This window comes from Blennius ocellaris (genome assembly GCF_963422515.1).
Source record: "Blennius ocellaris genome assembly, chromosome: 15".
NCBI classification, from domain to species: Eukaryota; Metazoa; Chordata; class Actinopteri; order Blenniiformes; family Blenniidae; genus Blennius; species Blennius ocellaris.
The window spans coordinates 12990967-13012499 of record NC_137664.1 but is presented as its reverse complement, the minus strand read 5'-3'; the positions used below and the strand labels follow the sequence as shown (position 1 = coordinate 13012499).

At 40.3% G+C, this 21533-nt stretch overlaps 4 protein-coding genes across 6 annotated transcripts; 2 read left to right on the top strand and 2 right to left on the bottom strand.

Annotated features, from left to right (window-relative positions):
- Positions 1-1120: 1120 nt before the first annotated feature.
- Positions 1121-6620, bottom strand: rnf170 (ring finger protein 170). 3 transcript variants are annotated; one of them, XM_080509630.1, is made up of 7 exons: positions 6533-6620; positions 4929-5092; positions 4486-4561; positions 4190-4304; positions 3838-3935; positions 2924-3055; positions 1121-2636 (listed from the first exon to the last, which is right to left on the bottom strand). In XM_080509630.1, exons 2-7 carry the CDS (start codon positions 5066-5068, stop codon positions 2367-2369), a joined length of 831 nt encoding a protein of 276 aa, XP_080365756.1. In that variant the 5' UTR covers positions 5069-5092; positions 6533-6620; the 3' UTR covers positions 1121-2366. The 3 variants fall into 3 exon arrangements, with proteins under 3 accessions (XP_080365756.1, XP_080365758.1, XP_080365757.1); XM_080509632.1 differs by having other exon boundaries at positions 3838-3911; XM_080509631.1 differs by having other exon boundaries at positions 6433-6560.
- A 1964-nt stretch (positions 6621-8584) lies between these two features.
- gpn3 (GPN-loop GTPase 3) lies at positions 8585-11324 on the top strand. Its single transcript, XM_080509966.1, has 8 exons — positions 8585-8721; positions 8853-8961; positions 9639-9806; positions 9920-10044; positions 10150-10265; positions 10434-10530; positions 10615-10743; positions 11039-11324. The coding sequence occupies exons 1-8, from the start codon at positions 8590-8592 to the stop codon at positions 11102-11104; spliced, it is 942 nt and encodes a 313-aa protein (XP_080366092.1). The 5' UTR covers positions 8585-8589; the 3' UTR covers positions 11105-11324.
- Positions 11325-11437: 113 nt separating this feature from the next.
- On the top strand, positions 11438-14662 carry arpc3 (actin related protein 2/3 complex, subunit 3). The gene is made up of 7 exons (XM_080509967.1): positions 11438-11554; positions 11929-12028; positions 12958-13034; positions 13397-13465; positions 13585-13711; positions 14208-14302; positions 14450-14662. Exons 1-7 carry the CDS (start codon positions 11549-11551, stop codon positions 14510-14512), a joined length of 537 nt encoding a protein of 178 aa, XP_080366093.1. The 5' UTR covers positions 11438-11548; the 3' UTR covers positions 14513-14662.
- A 38-nt stretch (positions 14663-14700) lies between these two features.
- Positions 14701-20712, bottom strand: LOC308140279 (ubiquitin-conjugating enzyme E2 G1-like). The gene is made up of 6 exons (XM_080509968.1): positions 20418-20712; positions 19933-20035; positions 19732-19829; positions 17459-17637; positions 15615-15712; positions 14701-15516 (listed from the first exon to the last, which is right to left on the bottom strand). The coding sequence occupies exons 1-5, from the start codon at positions 20458-20460 to the stop codon at positions 15626-15628; spliced, it is 510 nt and encodes a 169-aa protein (XP_080366094.1). The 5' UTR covers positions 20461-20712; the 3' UTR covers positions 14701-15516; positions 15615-15625.
- Positions 20713-21533: the final 821 nt, after the last annotated feature.

Genomic DNA, 21533 nt, shown 5'->3' with positions numbered 1-21533 from the left:
AAAAAAGAAAAAGAAAAAATATTTTGTTCGATATGATAGATGTTTGGCCCCAACATATGTTCCAATAGTTGTATATGTGGGTAAATAGTTTGTTAGAATGCAATGGAAGTAGGGGGTCATTGCGGTTGAATCTGTGTCTTAGCTGTGTAACAGCTAATAAATTAGTGCATAATTCACTTTCCTGGGGCAAACTGGAAGTGATCCATAATATGAGCTGTCTTATCTCAAGAGTGCAGCTGATTCACGACTGCACAAAATAGTGACACTGCCTCGCCTGAAGCACTGCAAGAAAGACGCACCCAACTCTGGAAAGAGTGAACACCGCAAGAAGCATGACAGGAATCCTGACTGATGGGTCATTATGCAATTCATTAAACACATTTACAGAATGGTTAGCATCATAGGTTTATCACTTTGCACCACTCAAAGGACACGGTCAGTCAAGAGAACAGAGGAGTCAGTGTTTTGCAGGAGATATGGAATAGATGTCTAATTCTAGCTTTATGTATAAAGTGAATTCATGAGGCCTGAAATGCATTTCAACAAATATATGAAGTAAATCAGATATGACGGTTTTTAAACGAGTACATTGTCCAAATTCTGATCAAAGACTTGTCCCCCCCAAATAAGACGCTCACTGCTGACCTAACTGGTTCTCAGCAATGGTGTATAGCACACACCAAACGTAGGTGGGAATTGTTCAAATGCCACAGAGACGGAAACAGGTCCGACGTATAGTGGCATGTGCCACACCTTAAATGAAGCTATCTAAGGGCTAGCTCAGGGTCGTATACTAGAGACATAAAATGGTCAATTAATGAAAAATGTAATGTAGCTGTAGGGGTACAGGAACAATTGTAGCAGTGTGGCAGCCACCTACCAGCCTGGGAGTCAGTCTGTTCGGCAGCAGGTAAACTGCTGCCAACGAGAAGCTTGGTCGGGACCAGAAAATGAATCTGTCTGTGCCCACAGATGCATGAAAATAGCTGTTCTGGATAAATTGCCTTATTCTAGTTTCTCCCTCTAATTCAAGTTTTTCATTGTGCTTGCATGTCTACAAAAAAAACCGAGACAGAGCTACACACCATCTGATCTCAGTCATTTAATTTAAATTCTCAAGAAAACATCACCTTTGTCAAGCACATACGCAAATTTCAAATACATATTGTACACAATGTCAGTCCTCTGAATGCAATATGATACCAACATTAAAAATGTACAGGTTTTAAAAAGATGGAAAATATAAAGAATGGCTTATCCATTGACTCCAACGTCATGAAATCTGTACAGCGAACAACCACTAAAACCACCGCTGAGGCAAACTTGAAACAATGAGGTTACATTCAGAGCTTCAGTGCACTTGCATTCAAATCGATTCCACATTTTTTTCTTCTTGAGAACTTTGCTTTGGCTCTTTTTGTAAAGACAACCGATTGTTTTATCTCTTCAACAATGTTATCAGACAGGTTGCTCTACGTCCAAAAGTGCACAGATAATGATTTGCATCACATCGCATTTGTTCAATAAATGTAAACTTCTGCAGGTGATTTTCAGACAAGCATAACAAGCTGCATTTTTCAAGTAAGTCATTATAATGCATAGTTACAAGTTCCATAAATGTGTTTCTCAATCAGGCTGGAAAAGCCACGGTGAGATTGTGCTTGTAAAATACTTTGTGCCTTAAAGTGGAGGATCTTGGTGGAGTTGTATGTTTTTCCCCAATGGGACCTCCTATATTTATTCTCTCTTTCAAGAGATGCTAAGCCCGCTAACACACAGCACAGACTGCTTGTAATTTGCCACCAGCCTCATTGCTATAAAAGTGTTTGAAAGGATTAGATCTGACGGCTGCATGGAGGGACAGTGGTTAGTACTCACAACAAGAAGATCCTGGTTCACATATTGTCCTTTCCATTTTATTTTTTCACAGGATTGCTTTAATGCCACAACCTAATCCATTTTACAATCAAGCCTTTAACCCGACAGGCCACCAGGGTTCAAACTAAAATTGGTGTCAATGTGATGATATTGAATTAAACCAAATGAGTCCTGTTCAGAAAAATGTCTAATTGTAGCAAAAGCTATTTGTTTAAAGTTTTACTCAAGAAAATCAACTTACTATCTCATATGTTCTATTGTCAACTTCGACTCATTTAGTTTATGAACCATCAATAGTAAATCATATACAAGACAACATTTATAACTGTTGTTGAACAACGCTGTCCAGTATTGATGCAGAGTAAATGAGCATTCTGGATAAAATGCACTTTGAATATTTATTAACAATTCAACCTCACACGATTTGTTCTCTCCATCGCATTTTTCTTTTACATAAGCAAGTGAAGGCCTCCATGAAAAGTGGTCACCTAGCCGTTCAGTCTCTGCGTGACCACCTCTCTGTACATGATGGAGATGTACACGAAGAGAAGCAGGATCACAAAGAAATCGTCCATGAAACCCAGAAGACCGAAAAGGGCTTCCGGGAGGATGTCGAGCGGCGACGCCAAGTAGGTGAGGGCACCGACCAGGCAGAGCAGGATTCGAATCCTGAACATCCAGAAGAGGCCGCCCACAGAAAACATCTCCCGGAAGGCATGGCGGAGCAGGGTGGGCACATCCCGCAGCCTGTCCATGTACTACAAGAGCAAAGCAGACAAGTGACGCCATTAAAAAGCTTGTTATTGACATACATGGCACCTCAGTTAATACCAGTGTTTACACTTTTGTTGCAAATCCATGCAAATCTTGTGGGGTGATTTTATGGTAAAAGGCACAGTAACTGTTGCAGTCATTTTCTAATATGCATAATACTTTGTTTTGTAGCAGTATCTAAAAAGGCGATAATCCAAACGTGAATAAGGGTAGAAACTATATCAAACACATCACAGTGCAAAGTGGATTCCGCTGGATCCAGTATACTCACGGATCTTGGCTGGCCGGAGAATCTGCGGTTATAATCATTGATGTCTCTTAATATAAGCTGAGGTACTGCCTCGCCATCTTGGACCCTCTGAGGGGACGCATGCTCATGAAAGAGCGGAAAGAGCAACGTTACCTAGGAGAGAACAAAATACAGTAATTAATAATGAATTCAACCAGACAAGCCCAAAGAGAGGGTGGACCTCTACCAAAACTCTCATACAATGATCAAATTTCTTCAATGGCGAGCAGTGACATGTGATACAGAAAAAATTAATTAAAAATAGCGCATTCACACATGCTATTGGCAGTATCAACTCACATGTAAATCGGTAGCTTTGTGGTAGTAAGTAACATTTTGTATTGTCGGAGAGACACACTTAAATGGCATCTTTGAGGATACAGCCAATTTACGGGACTCATTTAACAAGAATATATGACTCATACCTCTGATTAGGGTTAGGGTTACCTTCACTCACATTAATGAAGTATAAAAATGTCATTCAACAAGTTTTTGATTAAAATAGTCCATTCATATTATTTTTTTTTTTTCTTAATGAGTGCCTTATACCAGCCAAGCATCACCATGGTGCCGAAGGGTCCAGTTAATCAATAACGTGAGCGCTGATAATGGTGCTCATCACTCATTTAAGAGTTGCTTTCATCGAGCTGTTAAAACATGACAAAACAAAGCCTTTCTCAACTTTGAGCTGCTGAGGTGAAAACTTTTTTTTATGACTGTTACCCTGAAAAAGGGAACTTAAAAGTTTCAAAACAGGCCTTGTACATTATGAACATCACCTGCCAGACTTCCAGCTTTCTGAATACGTACACAATGAGCCACAGATGGATTAAACTGGATTGAAAAATAAAACATCCCAGGAACTTGTTAGAATCAACAGCCACAGCGAGTCTTACTATTTGTCTGCAGATCGGGCAGTTAATGGCACCCAGCCAGGTGCCATACCTCCAGTAGGCTATAATGCAAGAGCCTAAGAGGAAATAAGGAGAGTGGTCTTCATAAGTAAAGGAAAAATAGGAAAACAACAAATAACACATTGTTTGTGTGCATTTCCTGTGTGTATAGAGACACACATTGGAATTATGCGTATGTTTGTGATTTCTGTATTTTTACACTAGCGATACAAGCATGAACAAATTCAATGAAACTTTGAAATTTCATGGCAAAAACATTATTTTTGCACGTGATACGCAAGCGACAGTGTTTGTTTTGGCTTTGTGCAAATTGAAAGTGTACACGGATTCTTACCACAGAAAAGATGTCCACAGTTGGTTTCCACAGGCAGAACAGCCTGTTGTAAACACACTGGACATGACATGTCAGTGTAGTACTGAGGCCTGGTCTCTGCCTGAGGGTTTTCATCCTGACAAGACATGAATTTCAAACAAACTGAAAACCCACACTAGGCTGCCATGTTCATCAAATAGAGCAGATTAGCTGCATTTGCATGACGCTGAAGCTCAAAGAGATTTGATAGCAAATTGTTTGTTGTTTCATTGAACAACAGTCTGGTTGGAGGAGCTGCGGCTCCGTTTCCTCTTTACCTGCTCTGTTTGGAGCTGTTGTCGAACAGCTCGAACATGCTCTTGATTCTCAGGATGGATGTTCTGCTGCTCCTGTCTGCACAGATCAGATCAAAACACACAGATTTAGCAAAGGAATGAAATTGCAAATGAAAGCAATGAATGGAGGGGAGTTGTAATATTAGAAATCTGTGAAATGTGGTTATTTTTCATTAATTCTATCAAAAAGAGGTAATATGCCAAATATCTTTCTGACTTTCTCCCGCCTTCACTTTCCCCTGAGTTTTGGCTTAAAGGGATATAGAGAAGGAGTACCAAGGAATATTTATTTGATAAAACTGAGGTGTCTTTCAAAAAAAAAAAAAAAAAAAAAAAAAGGATTTCATCACATAATTTCCCAAATCTACACAGAACAGGTCCAGTAAATCCTTCATACAAATGATCACTCTGAATTGAGCACGTACCTGCAGAGCAGTGTGAGCAGCCCCGCGAGGAAGGCCACACTGAGCACCACCACGAATAAGACCTGGTTGCTGACCCCCTCGATCAGAGTGTCCTCGTCTTGGATCAGGTAGTCCAAGTCCTCACATTGATTGTCCTCCATCACCCACACTCATAACCAGGACATCTAGAAATCACAAAGATGCAACATTGAAATAATATTGACAAGTAACCAACATTTAAATTGTTATCATGCAATAGCGGAGACCGACAAATTCATTCCCAAGTACAACTGCTGGCACAGTGTTCAAGTTGTCACATAAAAAATACTCTACATAACTGTTATGTGATAGATAGATAGATAGATAGATAGATAGATAGATAGATAGATAGATAGATAGATAGATAGATAGATAGATAGATAGATAGATAGATAGATAGATAGATAGATAGATAGATACTTGAAGTGCAAGAATAAATAGATAGAAATAGATGCAGGGTGAGTGGGAACCTTAGTGATACTCAATGCCCTTGACAGGCAATGTTTTTCTGCAAAGTCCACTATTGTTGGCCATAAGACCCCAGTGATCTTCTCAGTGGCCCTCACCACTGTCTTCAGTTCTTTTCAGTCAGACATTGGTGCTGTTCTCAGATCACACAGAGAAGCTGTTGGTCAGGAAACTCTCTATGGCCCCTCTGCAGAAGGTAGTGCGGGCTGATGTGCTCAGATGAGCGATTTTCAGACGCTGCAAGAAGATTTTCGGCGATGGAGGAGGTACGGAGAAAGAAGGTGGCGTTGCACCCCTGGGAATCTGGGGTGCTGCACCATTTCCACTGCAGTGTCCATGATGTAAATTGGGGTATGCACTGGCTACTTCCTCCTGAAGTCGATTACCAGTTCTTAGGTTTTTTTTCAACATTCAACATCAGATTGTTCCCGTCACACCACTCCAAAAAGGCCTTCACTTCCTCTCTGGAGTCCTCCTCCTCATTCCCTCGGATGAGACCCACTACTGTTGTGTAGTCCATATAATTTATGATGTGGTTACATTGTATATGGTTTACAATAGGATGTGCTTCATTATCAGTAACTCTTGTAAGATACAAAGCTATAGCTTGACTTTTTATACTTCTTTTCTTTTATAACCCAAATCTTAACCTAATCTAACCAATGAAACATCAAAACACAGCATCAACATTTCCCCAACTAAATATCACATCAAGCGTTGGTTCAGTGTATTTCTCTATTGCTGAATATAATGTTTAAAATAATAACTAAACAAACACTACTTGTAGACTGAAGTGGCCTCCAGTGTTTGCTGCCTTGGTATTATCAGCTTCCGTTAATCGCCGTCAGCCGAGGTAGCAGGAAGTAGCATTGACATGTTTGGAGTGTTTCTACAGCACATATCTGTCAAACAGTGCCAGACTAGACTGAAAACTGCAGCGAACACAGCTGTAAACACAACGTGGAACGAGGACAACACACCTCTGATCTGACAGATCACGATAAACGACCTCGCCTACCAGAAGTCTTCCTTCACTCGGGAGCCTCTCATTCAAACCCCGACCAGTCTGAATGAAGCCATCCAGCAATGCAAATGTTTTATAAAATCCGAAGAATCACCTGGAGCAAAGAGTGGTCATTGTTTTCCTGCTGCATGCTGATGTGTCTCTTTCTGTTTCAGTCTGACTGCACTCCAATTTCCTCCATTTATTCTACTTCTTTGTTGTTTGATAGCGAGCGACAAAGCAACCTTAAAGGTGCATTTCGCCATCTGCTGTCCGGGAGGGTGTACTATCACACTGTCATGACTTTTTTTCTTTCAAGTCTTTTTTTTAATATACTATTAAAGAATCAGAGCAATTGAACAGTAGGACAAAACAAAGACAATTCACAGAATTCGATAGTCAGTTATAGACATCTTCAATACAAAAAAGCCCCACCTCCATTATGGAAGATCTATGGAAGCATTTACATGAAAGAATAAAAATTGACTCTGTTTTTCTGAATTAATGACATAATTATCTCAGAATTATTTGAAAGAATGGCTCTATTTTTCTGAATGTATAAGATAGTGTTTTCTGTAAAAAAAAAAAAAAAAAAAATTAAATTGTCTCTCTTGTTGTGAATCAATGGGACAGAGGTGCATCTTATTCCAAGCAGAAGCTCTCCAAGACCATTGCAGGAAACAGGCATGCCCTGACTCTCAAGTTTAATGCAGTTTTATTTCTGTTGGGTTTGAGACATTGGGATATACTTTTGTGTTTAAGCAGTGTTGATGGTCTTATCATCAGTTTATCAACTTTGCGCAGGCACCTCAGGAATCTGCGGCCGATCCAGAAGTCCTCACAAGCTGACCCTAGAGTCTCTTTCAATTATAGAGGAAATAGTTTGTTAAGTACAGTTTATAAGGTGTTTTCTGCTATCCTGAATAACCGGCTCTGTGAATTTATAGAAAAGAATCAAACATTGTTGGGTGAGCAGAATGGATTCAGGAAAATGGCATGCATTGATCACATCTATATACAATCCTCTGCAGTTAGAGCATGACTGCAGAAAAGTAAAAAAATACCTTTGTTTGTTTTGTTGATTTCAAAAAAGCTTTTGAATGGATAAATAGAGACTTCTTAGAATATAAGCTACTTTATTACAGTATTGATGGTGATTTCTATGAATTCATAAAAGCCTGAACACAGAGGTAGGGATGAATTGTCCGGTTTGTGGGTGTGTTTTGTGATCTACTGAGAGCAGGCTTGGTTAAACAGTCTGACTGCAACAGGAAGGAAGGACCTGCGGTGTCTCTCCTTCCTGTCTCCCACCACCTCCACAGGGTCCAGGGGGCAGCCCAGGACAGAGCTGGCTTTCTTCATCAGTTTGTTCAGTCTCTTCCTGTCTGCAGCCGTGGTGCTGCTGCTCCAGCAGACCACTCCGTAAAAGATGGCTGATGCCACCATGGAGTTGAAAAAGATCCTCAGGAGTGCTCCCTGCACTCCGAAGGACCTGAGTCTCCTCAGCAGGTGAAGTCTGCTCTGGCCTTTCCTGTAGAGAGCGTGTGTGTTGTCAGACCAGTCCAGATTATTGTTCAGGTGAACACCCAGGTACTTATAAGAGTCCACTATCTCAATGACCTTTCCCTTGATGTTCACTGGTGTGGGGAAAGTACATCTCTGCCTGCGAAAGTCCAGCACACGCTCTTTGGTTTTGACCGCGTTGATCTGGTGGCAGTTCCGCTGGCACCAGTCCACAAAGTCCAGGTTGATTTCTGTGTACACTTAAATGGTGTATTATTTCATAATACGCTAAAAAGTGAACACATGCAGTACATAACAAAACAAAACAAAACAATTAAAAGAAATTTAAAAAAAAAGAACCAAAAACAATAAATACAATTTACACAGAGATGGAGCCCAGTGGTGCTGCCAAAACAAAGTTATCCACTCACCTTGGCACACTTCCACATTCCATATTGTAATATGGTAAGCTTTCCAATGAAGCACCGAAAACCTTTGTCTGAGAAAGTGATTGTATTAAAAGAAAAAAACTAATAAATAAATAAACCCAACATAACTAGAATTTGTTTTTATACACAACTGCAGTTCAGACATCGGTGGTACGGGGCAGTAGAGTGAGAAATATCAATTTACTGACGCAGCTCCAACAAGAAGAAGCCTTATGGCCGTATGGTCTCTAAATGCGGGATATCGAGCCACCTTCTGAAACAAAACGCGTTTGTTGTTGTCCATCTTGATTTCATTAGAGGCAAAATGCCTCGTTTCGCACAGTTAGTCATGGGTCCAGCAGGCAGCGGCAAGGTACGGCTTTCAGCGGTTCACTTCTCCGCGCCTCATCGTCTTGTTACGCTATCGCGCTAACGCGAGCATGAGGTTTTGTTTTGGTCAACAGGGATCAACTTCAATCTCAAACTTCTCGCTCCCCTTTTCAGAGTACGTACTGCTCCACCATGATCCAGCATTCAGAGTCGTTAAACCGCTCGGTCCAGGTGGTCAACTTGGACCCAGCTGCTGAGCATTTCGACTATCCCGTCATGGCAGGTGAGAAAGTTGAGCTTCAGAATCAGAAGGTGGTTCGAGTCCAGTAGAAGACATTTGAGTTGTTAATGTGTTATAACGTCTGTAAACTGGAACGCTTCATGTCCAATGTGCTCCTCGTAAAGCATTTATAATTGGTAAGAACGCTATGGTCGCGGTTAAATGTATTTATTTACCCGAGCTTGTTCAATACGTTCACTTTGTTACGAGAGTTCAGTTCAAAATAGATTGATGTTTTCTATTCCGTACCAGTTTTAGCAAGTTCAGTACCACAAAAATAAAGTCTGCAAGTTGTGCAAAATGTAAAGAAAGTAATAATGTATTGATGTGCAAATCTTTGAAACCCTACATTTGTCTTAGTGCAACATATCAAATGTTCAGAATCAGACAGTAACTGGTCAGTGATCATGATTAGGAATGAAAACAGCTGGTGAATCTTTCAGAGATTATGGATTTTATAATCAGATAATAAGAGTAAACCATACAACAAATGGTCATAACTATAAGCACAGTAGCATTTATCTGTTTCACAGTGATGATTAAATATATTCAGGTTAGAATAACCTGACCATGATCACATTCTGTTTTTGGTTTTATTTTTCAGTGTTTGAACTTTTCTCGGTTTTGAGTTTGTGCTCATTGGTACATTCTGTGCGCTCATCTTGTTTTTGACTTGTCAGACATCCGCGAGCTCATCCAGGTGGACGACGTGATGGAGGATGACTCTCTCAGGTTTGGTCCTAACGGAGGCCTGGTGTTCTGCATGGAGTACTTTGCCAACAACTTCGACTGGCTGGAGGAAAGCCTGGGTCATGTTGAAGATGACTACATTCTGTTTGACTGCCCAGGTGAATGTCAGCAGAATCCTGCTTACATGCCACTCTTTGTACTCACTCTTGTGAAAGCTTGTTGCCATGTATACTTCGTCAATCGGTTCTTAACAAGTGGCCTCGTGTTCCAGGTCAGATTGAGCTTTACACACACCTCCCTGTGATGAAGCAGCTGGTGCAGCAGCTCCAGCAGTGGGAGTTTCGTGTTTGTGGTGTTTTTCTAGTCGACTCACAGTTCATGGTGGAATCTTTTAAGGTAAACATTTCTTAGTGTTGTTTCTTTTTAACCTGTTCTCTTTTTTTTCCCCCTATACACACCTCATTTGTGAAGCTGGAATCTAACTTTGTTTTGTCACTGCAGTTTATCTCAGGGGTTATGGCTGCTCTGAGTTGCATGGTGTCTTTAGAAATCCCTCAAGTGAACATCATGACAAAGATGGACCTGCTCAGCCCAAAAGCCAAGAAAGAAATTGAGAAGTAAGTTTTATATATGAACACGGTGCACTCTTGAGTGAAGCTCCAATAACACCCACTGTGAGATTTGGCCTGACTGACGGTAACTAAGTAGAGACTGTTTCTGATTGTTTTTGAAATTCATTCTGTGAGAATATGTATTTAAAATGCTACTATGTAAATTTTTACAAGGTACTTGGACCCAGACATGTACTCAATGATGGAAGACAACTCTGACACCATCAGAAGCTCAAAGTTCAAGAAGCTAACCCAAGCCATCTGCGGACTGGTGAGTGGAGTCCACGATGGGACATAAAGGCGACCACATATTTGGACCACTGAATCCTGTAACAAGACAAGTTTTTGTTTCTAGATTGACGACTACAGCATGGTGAGGTTTCTCCCATTGGACCGTACAGATGAAGAAGGTGTTAACATCATACTACAGAACATTGATTTCTCCATACAGTATGGAGAGGACCTGGAGTTTAAGGAGCCAAAGGTGGAGGAACAGATTTAGTAGTTCTGACTTTTATTTACACAATTTCTTCAAAACCTTAAAAATGTGTCAACATTAAACGCAGTAATAGATTGTCACTGGGTGATGTCTCAAACAACAGAAAAACATTAAAAGCTGCATTTCACTTTTATAAAATGTATCACCAGATTAATAACAAACCAGTTCTATTTTGGTTTTTACAACCTGCAGTACACAAAAGTACCCAGAAGAAAACTTGTGATGCATTTGATGCTTGATTTCTAACTTTAAATTATTCTATGCCTTTCGTTTTCTACAGGATCTTGAAGAAGAGCCTGCTCAGCTTAATTATGACGAGATTTTTCAGGACAAAGCATACAGCTGAGGAGATGCGGGAAAAAAAATACTGTGGTAAAATCCCTTTCGAATGCACGCATGGCTAGAAGCGGACGCGAGTTGGAGATAAAAACTGGACATGAAGTCTTATCTTGTTATGTATTTTCTGATTTAAAGCTTTTTTTCTGTTTGGATGACTTGAGAAATTGTGCATTTCAACCTCTGCGTGTTTCATTATTTTACAGTGGATTGACAGTTTGAACAAATGTTAATAGGCATTTATTGATATATATTTTTGAAATAAAAATTGATTGAAAGACACGTCGTGTGAGTCTGTAAGCGGAGGGAGCTGGGGCCCCCACGTGGCCGCCAGGCTGAATGACACGTGGGCACTTCCGGAAAGCTGAAGGGTGGGACAGACGGAAGTAGCGTCTGGTCGTGCTGGTATTTTTTTCCTCTGGCTGAGCAGTTGGACTGATATTTATCATTCAACATGCCGGTAAGTACATTTCAATCGTTTATTGACAAGCAGACCTCCGTTTTGCAGCGTTTAGAGTGAATGTACCGCGCAAATAAACTATATTTGATGAGCGAAGGGCCTCAGGAAGCGCGAGCTGAATGTCTTTAGCCTAGCAGGCTAGCTGCATTAGCATTTAGCTCTAAATCCACCAATGTTTGGCAAATTCGCTTTAAACCTAGCATTTAACGTCTTTGGTAGGATCGTATTTGTTGTATGTATTACCTGGTACGATGTCAACAGGTCCGGGAACAAATGGAGCGAATAGCAACGCGGATACTGCTGCTGTTACCTGATAGAAATGTTTCCTTCTTAAAAAAAACCTGACATCAACTTTTGTTTTTGGTGTTTTTCAGGCGTATCACTCGAGTCTGATGGTCCCTGAAACCAGGCTGGTGGGGAACATGGCTCTGCTCCCCCTGAAGACTCAGTTCAAAGGCCCAGCCAGAGGAGACGGTAGGTCTATATGATCATAATCACATATATTCAATGCTGTCAAAGTCAGCATTGTTTTTTTTGTTTTTTTTTAACTTGTTGCTCAGTTCCTGTATGTACATGCATCAGCTTCACTTCCTTATTTGGACTTAAGATTCACCCCTACAAGTTTTATATCATCGATGTTTGCAACGTCTGTAAGACAAGATGGAAAATCTCTAACTTTAGTGTAAAACTGCAATAGATTTTCTGCAGGAGGGTCTAATACAGATTAACTTCTAAAGATTTAAAACATGTCATACTATACTAATAGAGAGCCAAAATACATATAGTACTTGTGGCTCATACATTTTGATATTTTAAATCGGTTTTTAATTACACAGTATATCAGGCTATGATGTGGCTAAAGTGCTTTTCCTTCTCCCATAACATATGAAAGCAATCATACATAACTTTATTAATTTCAGCCCTGTAAGTTACCAGTTGCCTATATTTTTTATATTTTGCCATTCCATTACCAGAAATGAGCCAAAATATATATATATATAAAAAAACAGCAGCTATTATAATGTTGTCCTGCTGAAGATGTAAGCGACAGCCTCAATATAGTAAATGACAGTAATAAATAATAGATTTTTAAAGAACTAATTTAGGACTTGCATGTGCAAGATCAAAGGAGGAAGGGATACAACAAGTCACTGCACCCACGCTGTTAAACACTACCTACTTTCAGCTATCAGTCATCCATAGAAAACCATAAAAATTTAAACTTAAGTAAATTAGTAGTGTTAATACTCATTAAGCGTGCCGCCGCCGACTGCTGTTGTCACGAGTTTCGTTCTCTAATGTCTAGTCAATTTTGAGCTGAGGACACATCAAGATTTCTCCCATCAATCACCAGCTTCACCTTTCATAGCATGTTGATCTAAAAAATGTCCTTTTCCTTTCAGGCATAGACTCGGACATCATTGATGAGGCGATCTACTACTTCAAGGCCAATGTCTTCTTTAAGAACTATGAAATCAAGGTGAGACGCCTTTTAATTTGTTCTCCACAGGGTTTGAATCTGCAAGTCACTTTATCTTCAGCCAGCTTCACATTTCTCAATAACAGAAATAAAACCAAAAAAAAACCCAAAGCAGTGAACGATCTTGCTCGCTCCCGTACATTTTCCCCCTGGTCTCTCGCTCACTCAGCTTCTTGGAGCAGAACTGTGTTCTCCCACATGCCCAAGCTTGTTTCTCCCCGTCAGCAATGCAATCCTGTCATAGTTGCTGAAGATGTGAACTCCTCAGGCCTGCTCGACACTCAGCACAGTAAAATGCCGCAGTCCCCACCCCCCCAAGAAAACAAAAGAAAAGCTAATCATGTTTGTTGTGTTTCTCTCAGAATGAGGCTGACAGAACTCTGATCTACGTCACACTTTACATTTCCGAGTGCTTGAAGAAGCTACAGAAGGTACGTTAAATAGCTGTTACAGGACACTTTTGGCAGCTTCTCTAAACATTCAGAAGATTTGCTTTAACTCCATGAAAATAAATGAATGTCTCACAGCCTGTATTGGTGTGCGTTTACAGTGCAGTTCCAGGGGACAGGGAGAGAAAGAGATGTACACCCTGGGTATCTCTAACTTTCCCATTCCAGGAGAGCCCGGGTTCCCTCTGAACGCCATGTATGTCAAGCCTTCAAACAAGCAGGAGGAAGGTAAATCAAATCAGCACTATAAACCACTCTGAGAAAGCTTTGGACGTTTCCACAGTTTGTAGTACTCGATACTTAAAGTTCATCAGTGCTATTTTCATTGCCAATACACTGCAGCTCCTGTCACCCCCCCCCCCCCCCCCCCCCCCAAAACTGGTCTTGGATTTCAATTAATTCACCAGCATGTAGTAATATCAAACCAGAAATAGCTGTGCTCAGCGTTGCCCCTTCAGCATTAAAGGTCAGAGATAGAAACTGCAGTATTATGCTAGCGTGTTCTTCCAACATGCTCTTTTTGAAGCAAATTACAGGGGGACAGTCCAGCATATGAAAAATATGATGAAAAAAATATATCCAATCTGGCAGAGCCTTATCAGACCCTCAGCTTTCTTTAATACAATGAAAACCACATTTAGTTTTTTTTTCCCCCCCCAGTAGAGACTTCACTGTTGCACTGATCAGCTTGAGGTTAGGGTGACACTGACATTTGCTTTTTCAGAGACAATGAGGGCATATCTGCAGCAGATCCGCCAGGAGACCGGCTTGAGGCTATGTGACCGTGTGTTTGATCCCCAGACAGACAAACCCAGCAAGGTGAGTTGAGAAAAAAAAAAAAAAGACCAAAAAATAAGAGTTCTATCCATTCTCGGTCTATATTATTTGTTTTGGGACTGTTTTCTTATTTTGCTCCATTGGTACTATAAGTAGTTTGACTGCTAACGCTGTTTGTTTGTCTTTCAGTGGTGGTTGTGCTTCGTTAAGAAGCAGTTCATGAACAAAAGCCTGTCGGCTCCCGGACAGTAAACAACCAGGGACCTGCACTTTGTGTCTTTACACTTGCAAAACGGATGGATCAGTTTTTGTTTTTTTTTGGGGGGGGGGGGGGTCGGGGGAACAGATTGAGGCTGCTTTTGTGTTTAAAATTTTATACTCTTGGAGTTTGAGAAATGTTTCTTCAATTTGTCTGGATGTCGATCATATTGAGCTGGTGCTTAATTCAATAAAGCAATTATGGAGATTGGAAAGTAATTCAGTAGTCCTTTGTTTCTTATTGCATTTAACAAAAACTTTGACAGACTTCATCCACTTAGAATGTGAAAGAATTAAATCAGATTTTATTAGACTCCAGAAAGAACACCAGATTATAAACGTCATTAAGTTAAACACTCAATGTCCAGAGTTACTTTATTTCTGAGGTTCATATTGTGACATGAACCTCAGAAATGGATCCTAGTGTAACTTTGACAACATGGTACCTCAACCATTGGTCGTCATATTTACAAAAGATAAAAACTAGTAACATTTATTAACACTGTCAGTCATTCACAGCCATGCTTGGAGATATTACTTTTCCTAATAGTCAGTCCAAGCTGAAGCAGAGCTGAGGTACAGGTTTCCCACTCAATGAAAGAGCATATTTTTAACGACTTTGCAAAATTGCATAATCACTGATATGAGTGTAGATTTAATGGCTCAGCATGGCAGGCTGAAAATAAAATCAAAAAACCCAAAACAGACAATATGCATCAATCAAACAGCCTTACTAAATAAATAGTTAATATAAACTAACTTTATAAAAACAGTGAAATTATCTGGGGGCTGTGTGTGAAGGGTCCAACGGTCCTGTGATGTGGAAACGGAGGTCAAAACTTGAATGAGAGGAAATTAAATCAAAAGCAATCAGCTGCATGAAAAAAAAGCCACAGGATGAAAATACTCAAACATTATTCTGGTTCTTCATTGATGAAGAATTGTAAAGTTCAGCCAACGGCCTGCTGATTCATTGTGGTGTAAAAAGCCATCCAAACCTGAAAGAGAACCAAAGTTAGTACAGATACTTTAATGTTAGAAATGAGTGCCTAGATCGAAAGATTTACATCATGTTGCACTTTTGGAAGATTTGTACCTCCTTGATCTTTAATCAAAAGCCATTTCTTGACTTCTCCGCACACAGCGTGCCACTTTCTTCTTAAAAACTCCTTTAGGATCTTCTCTCCACTCTTTCTGCAGGGTGAAACAAACAAGAAGTCAATGTGTGATTCTGTGATGATACATTACAACTCGGGATACAACCGTTCTCTGGTAAAATACCGAACCTCTTAGTTCGCCCTGCGCCGTTCAATACACTCTTATTACTAAAAAAGTTCAACGAAAAGTACTTCTGAAAACACTTGAGGCGAGAACTAAGCTGTGCAGTCACGGACTCTGTCCCTGATTTGGTTCCACGGCGGCTCAGTTTTGTCATTTTACTGAAGTTTCACGATGCGTCAGACCGCCGCTCGTTTCATACAAATCCCCGGTGTGGGATCAGTTCGGTTTCGCTGTTAAATACAAGGACGAGGGAGCGAAAACACTTTAACGTGCTGATGTGACACCTTCCGACAGTCGAGGAAAAGGTAACAAGTGAAAAAACAAATGTCCATTGAGAAAGCTTTTGAAAATCTATCGTGACACATCAAAAAAAAAAAAAGTTTACACACAAAACTTGACCAAAATCGCCCGTAAACCGATATTCAGACAGAACCGTGGGCTACCTGCACCATTTCACCTCCAATTACACCACAGCTTGTTTGTATCATACTTAAAACTAGGACCCTTTTTTTGCACACTTTCTATTGGAAAAGCCAGAGTAAACAGTAATTTTTGTAGCTTTGCAGACCCATTTTTATATTTAAAAACAAATGTTTGTGTAAATAACCAACTGTACTCTTGCCACAGATGTACCACAACTTAAAACAAAAACAGTTGAACACATTTTATCTGGCGCATGCCCATGTGGAGAGACCAAGGCAGCAGGAACATTTCATAACATGACTGAAGCCAAAACCCTTTTTAAGTGTGTACACTTTAGTTTAAGTGTCCGTAATAATTTCACAAACTTTTATCACTAAAACTATAGATTTATAACGGTGTAACTTTTCAAACTGAACAGGAAAACCTCGATGTAAAGGATTTTCAAACCTCTTGAGTAAATCTATCTCAAGCTCATTAAAGCTACTTCAGCAACAGATAAATGTATTAGAGTAAAATTCACACTACGGACATATATCACATGCAGCACGTGTAATTTCAGGTTTATGTCGTTTTCACAACGACCTGGCAACCCATTAGTCTTAATGGTGGGAGCAGGGTTGGCGTGAATGTTTAACCGGCATGAGGACAACCCATCAATCTCACAGAGTTTCTAGACTCGGAGTGATCGGCAGCCGTATGAATAGTGACAGGGTGAAGGTCGACCCAACGCTTCATAATCCCAGCTCAAAGCTCATCAACAGAAACCTGGTTACTGCAAAGGAACAAGAAGATTGTGTTGAAAATATATATATATTAAAAAAAAAATGTCGTTACATTTCGTTTTCATAACGTACATATTAGTTTTACGCTCGTATTTTTTACTTCCTCCACCTTTTCTAAAACGGTGTGACCCAATATCAGAAGGTTTAGAATTTGACACACAGTAGTCACAGAATTAATACTAACCGCTCAAGATGAACTGCTAATTTGGGATACATTGTATTTCTACAAACAAAAAGCCATGGGATTGTCCGCAAAGAAGTCAGATTACGAGCCAGATGAGGCCTGAGACAAGCTCGATGTTGTATTAACACTGTTCTGTCAACCAGTGTGACTTCAGTTTAGTCAAAAAAGCCACATCGCATCCATAAACATGACTTTGAGCAGTGGCGGCGAGATGTAAATTAATAACACGGGTTGGTATTGACATCAGAAACGGAGCGACGCCACACTCACAGCTGCGTCCACGTTGGCAGGAGAGTCTCCGTTGGGGTCTGCCAGCATGGAGATGACACTGATCATGATGGTCTCCACGGTGTGGATCGGGAGCCAGCGTTCCTCGGGCTTCTCGTAGCCGTACTTGTCCTCGCCAGGTTCGTGCAGGATGGAAATACAAACGTCGCCATTTTTTGCCACTGGAGGAACAGACAGGAACATTTTTTTTTTTTTTTTTTTTTTTTTAATCGTTTGGAGAGAGCATTACAGCTCTGTGGTCTCGGGGAAAAAAAATTAAATTGGGAGAATAAAACTTAATACACTTAATTATGAAACCACTTAAAAGACGATGAAAATCTCATCAAGGGACTTTTCCCATGGAGCCTGAGCTGCAAATGAAGCGCTCGCAGCAACTAAAGACCGCTGCTTCAATTTATTGCAACGCCGATACAGAAGCGTGAGACTGGTTCCACGCTTGTGAAGAAGCCCAAGTTAAAAGACAGCTACTGTTTAAGCCATTATTCCAACAAGCACATGATTAAATATGCTTATTAACAAAGCCCGATTCTATTGTGAAGCAATGTTGTTTTTCAGTATAAAATCACCGTCTAATGAACTGCATCTGTAACTGCAAACAAAAGCATCGATTCGGAACACTCTGTTAAACTTTCCCAGCAGATACTCTTCAGCCTCTCTCCGAAGCTTCATTTCCAAAAGCGCCAACTATTCTACATTGTAGTTTTAACTTTACAAATGAACATAAGCAGTTGGGCAGTCGTGGCTTAAGAGTTCAGAGAAGTATTAATGTGTTCGAATCTCGCTACCCTGATACACATAGTAAAACTTTGTAGAAAAGTTTAGTAGCTCTATTACTTAAAAGTTTGAAGGTTTTATTTGGGGCGAGGCTGGCAAGAGTGGCTGTTTTATAAAAAGTTTGCCGACCCAGGTCCTCCTGTCTGTCCACATCAAACGTCAGTTAATAAAAAAAGTGCTCCTGCCAGACTGTTAAAAATACCAACAAAACTCCTTAATTTTAGCTTCAATGGCTGTGTCCAAACCTTTTACTCTGAAGGCCACATTTGATAATGTACAAGGCCACAATGCATCAACATTTATATTACATCTCTAGCTTGTTGTATGTAATGTTTTGTCTCGTCAAGCATCTCCTATAATAAGCCAACTTTCTGATGAGCAATTTGGCAGGTGCCGCTGCTTTTATTGTCTGCCTTCATTATTCACTTTATTTAACTTGTTGAAGTCAAAACAAGTGAAAAGTCAGAAAACACTCCACAGGCATTGAAACTGCCGTGTACACCTGCAGAGCCCAATGTGACGCCTTGATCACCCATGTAAGAAGAACAGTGCCAAACTAGCAAGAGGCAGACAGCAAAAACTATGATCCCTTTATGCAGTAATTTACATATATGTAGATTTTTTTTCCATTTTTTCTTCTGTTTGTGCTGGTGGTCCCAAATAAGTCAGATGGTGGGGCTATGTGAAATCCGAACTCGGGATGTGCCTGGCTTGAGGGCCGGGCTTCGAACACGCCCGTTTTAATATTTTAGTTATTAACTCCAAACAAAGTATCAGACCGACCTCTGAGAACATCACATACATCAAATGATTTAAGGTCGCCACACACCCAAACCCAAATAGATGGTTTGTGACTACAATGGTTAAAAAGAGTCAAAGTATGTGGGATGTTAAAAAAAAAAAAAATGTTTTTGCGAATTTCTCTCCAAAGAGATAAGGCAAGGTTCATGTTTCGCTAGTTTAATTTTCATGAATCGATGTCACACACACACACGTTTTATTCTTCTGCGCAATCAGTCGACTCACATGCACATTAGGTTGCGATTCAGCTCGTGTTTTTTATCGCGCAATCTACACACAGCAGACTTAAGTCCAAAGCTTATTTGAGTTGGGTTGTACAGCATGACGAACTGTGAATTGATAAGATTGTTAAAATCACAGTTTGTAGCCAGATTTACACCATGTGAGCCTCAGCATACCGCAAGGTCCTGACAGGTCTCCGTTAACTATACCCAGAACGAGATTAAAAAAGTTTGGTGGAGCAGCTTAATTCTGAGGCACCGTCCCTCTCCAGTGACCTACCAGAGGAAAACCAGGCTCATAATTGACCTCTTGAGTCCATTTAAATTATACTTTGCCAGCTATACTGTGTTGTTTTAATATCTTTTGTAATAGTTAATTATAACAACTTCTATTTTGTTTTTTAAAAAGGTGCTACAAGATGAAAGTTAGTATACCAACACTGGGATGTTTGTGCTCACCATTTGGATGCCAGATTTCGGTAATGAATTTCATCTTGGGAGGCCTCAGTGGATAGTCATGGGGAAAAGTTAAGTTGGCTTTAAAGAAACCTCCTTCACTGTAAATGTTGGGGGGGGGAAAGGGGGACTTGTGTTAGGATGAACACACACAACTCATCAACAACTCACTCTTGGGGCTAATCGGTGAACACTTTCACTCACAATAATGTGTCTTGAGGTCCGATAACAACCACTTCCCAGAGATAGATGTCATCGTCGTCGACCAGACCTGCTGAGAAGCCTTCCACTGGATTCTTGTTCAGCTCTGGAAACAAAACGGTTTTGAAGTTTTAACCACTTAAGATTCAAAACAAGGGGCGAAGGATCAAAGTGTTGTAATGAAACTAGACTTGTATAACAAAGATGAAGCAGATGTAAGGGAGACAGAGGACAGACAGTGTTGCTCTTGAAGTAGTTATTGAGCAACAGCAGCTAGCCTCACAGTCATATCTGTGCTAGCAGCTGCCTGGCACGCTATCTTTACATGTGTTTTGTAACTTCACCCAGATCCACCAGCACACGGCAACACAGCCCAACACACTGAAGCTATACAAAGTGAAAACACACACACGACAGGCGATATGAAAAACAATGACAGTAAAACTACCACCGCGTTTTGACTCGGTAGCCGAAGTTAGCTAACTCACCTGCTAACTGTTTACGTAATAATAACGACGACTGCTCTGTCATTTTGTGCGACCTCTCGACGTGAGTGTTAAGCGAAATAAGTCACGGTTAACGGTGTTAATGGAAATAAAGGCGGTGAAGCAGAGCGTCCACGTTTCCTTCTGAAACTCTGTCCGGCAGCACCGTCAACATGAGTCAATAGCAAAGCGATGATCTGAGGTTATTGGGTTAATTTTAGCCCTGAAGAGATCCGTCAGGCAAAACTTCTTCTCATCATACGAGCTAATTCCGGTAAAGTTAATAAGCAAAGTCAAAACAAATACGATTTCTAAACATTTTGGGGAGAAAATGCATAAAAAGAGTGTTTACTCGGTGGCAATTTGAAGTGAATACTGCCTGTAAGGCAAAACCCAGGGCTAAAATGCTTCACAAAGTTTTCTTGCTCGTAAAGCTGAAGAGCAAGACGAGCGCTGATTGGTCGGTTCAGCCTCCAGGCCTCTGTGATGACGTCACACTGTACGCATTGACGAAGCAGGGGCTCCCGTATTTTCTTTCTTTCTTTCTTTCTTTCTTTCTTTCTTTCTTTCTTTCTTTCTTTCTTTCTTTCTTTCTTTCTTTCTTTCTTTCTTTCTTTCTTTCTTTCTTTCTTTCTTTCTTTCTGTAAGTTATTCAAAAATGTATTGAAGTTGCTCTTGAGAAATCACTTTTGTTTGTTGTTCCCTGCAACACTGACATAAAAGTTTCTTTGTGAGGTGTGCCAAATTCATTTTGGATCAGAACCACACATTCTAGCAATTAAGATCTCGAGTAGTAGTAAAATGATATTGATATGATTTTTATTAGAAGATACAAAATATTATTTATTTCGAATTATCAATTTGCTGCAATGTTTTGGTGCATGATAGACTTTACAAAGGCTTGTAGCTTCTCAGGACACAGAATTTTTGCAGCTTTCAGTCTGCATGTTTTAACATGTCGACCCTCACAGTATGATTGTGATGCTAATGATATTTTGATAGCTATAGCGCAGGGATGTCAAACCTATTTTAGATCATGGGCCACATACAACCCAATTTCATGTTTGGTGAGCAGGACTGGTAGAATTTGCTTGGTGAGTTTGTGGGCCATGAGCCTCA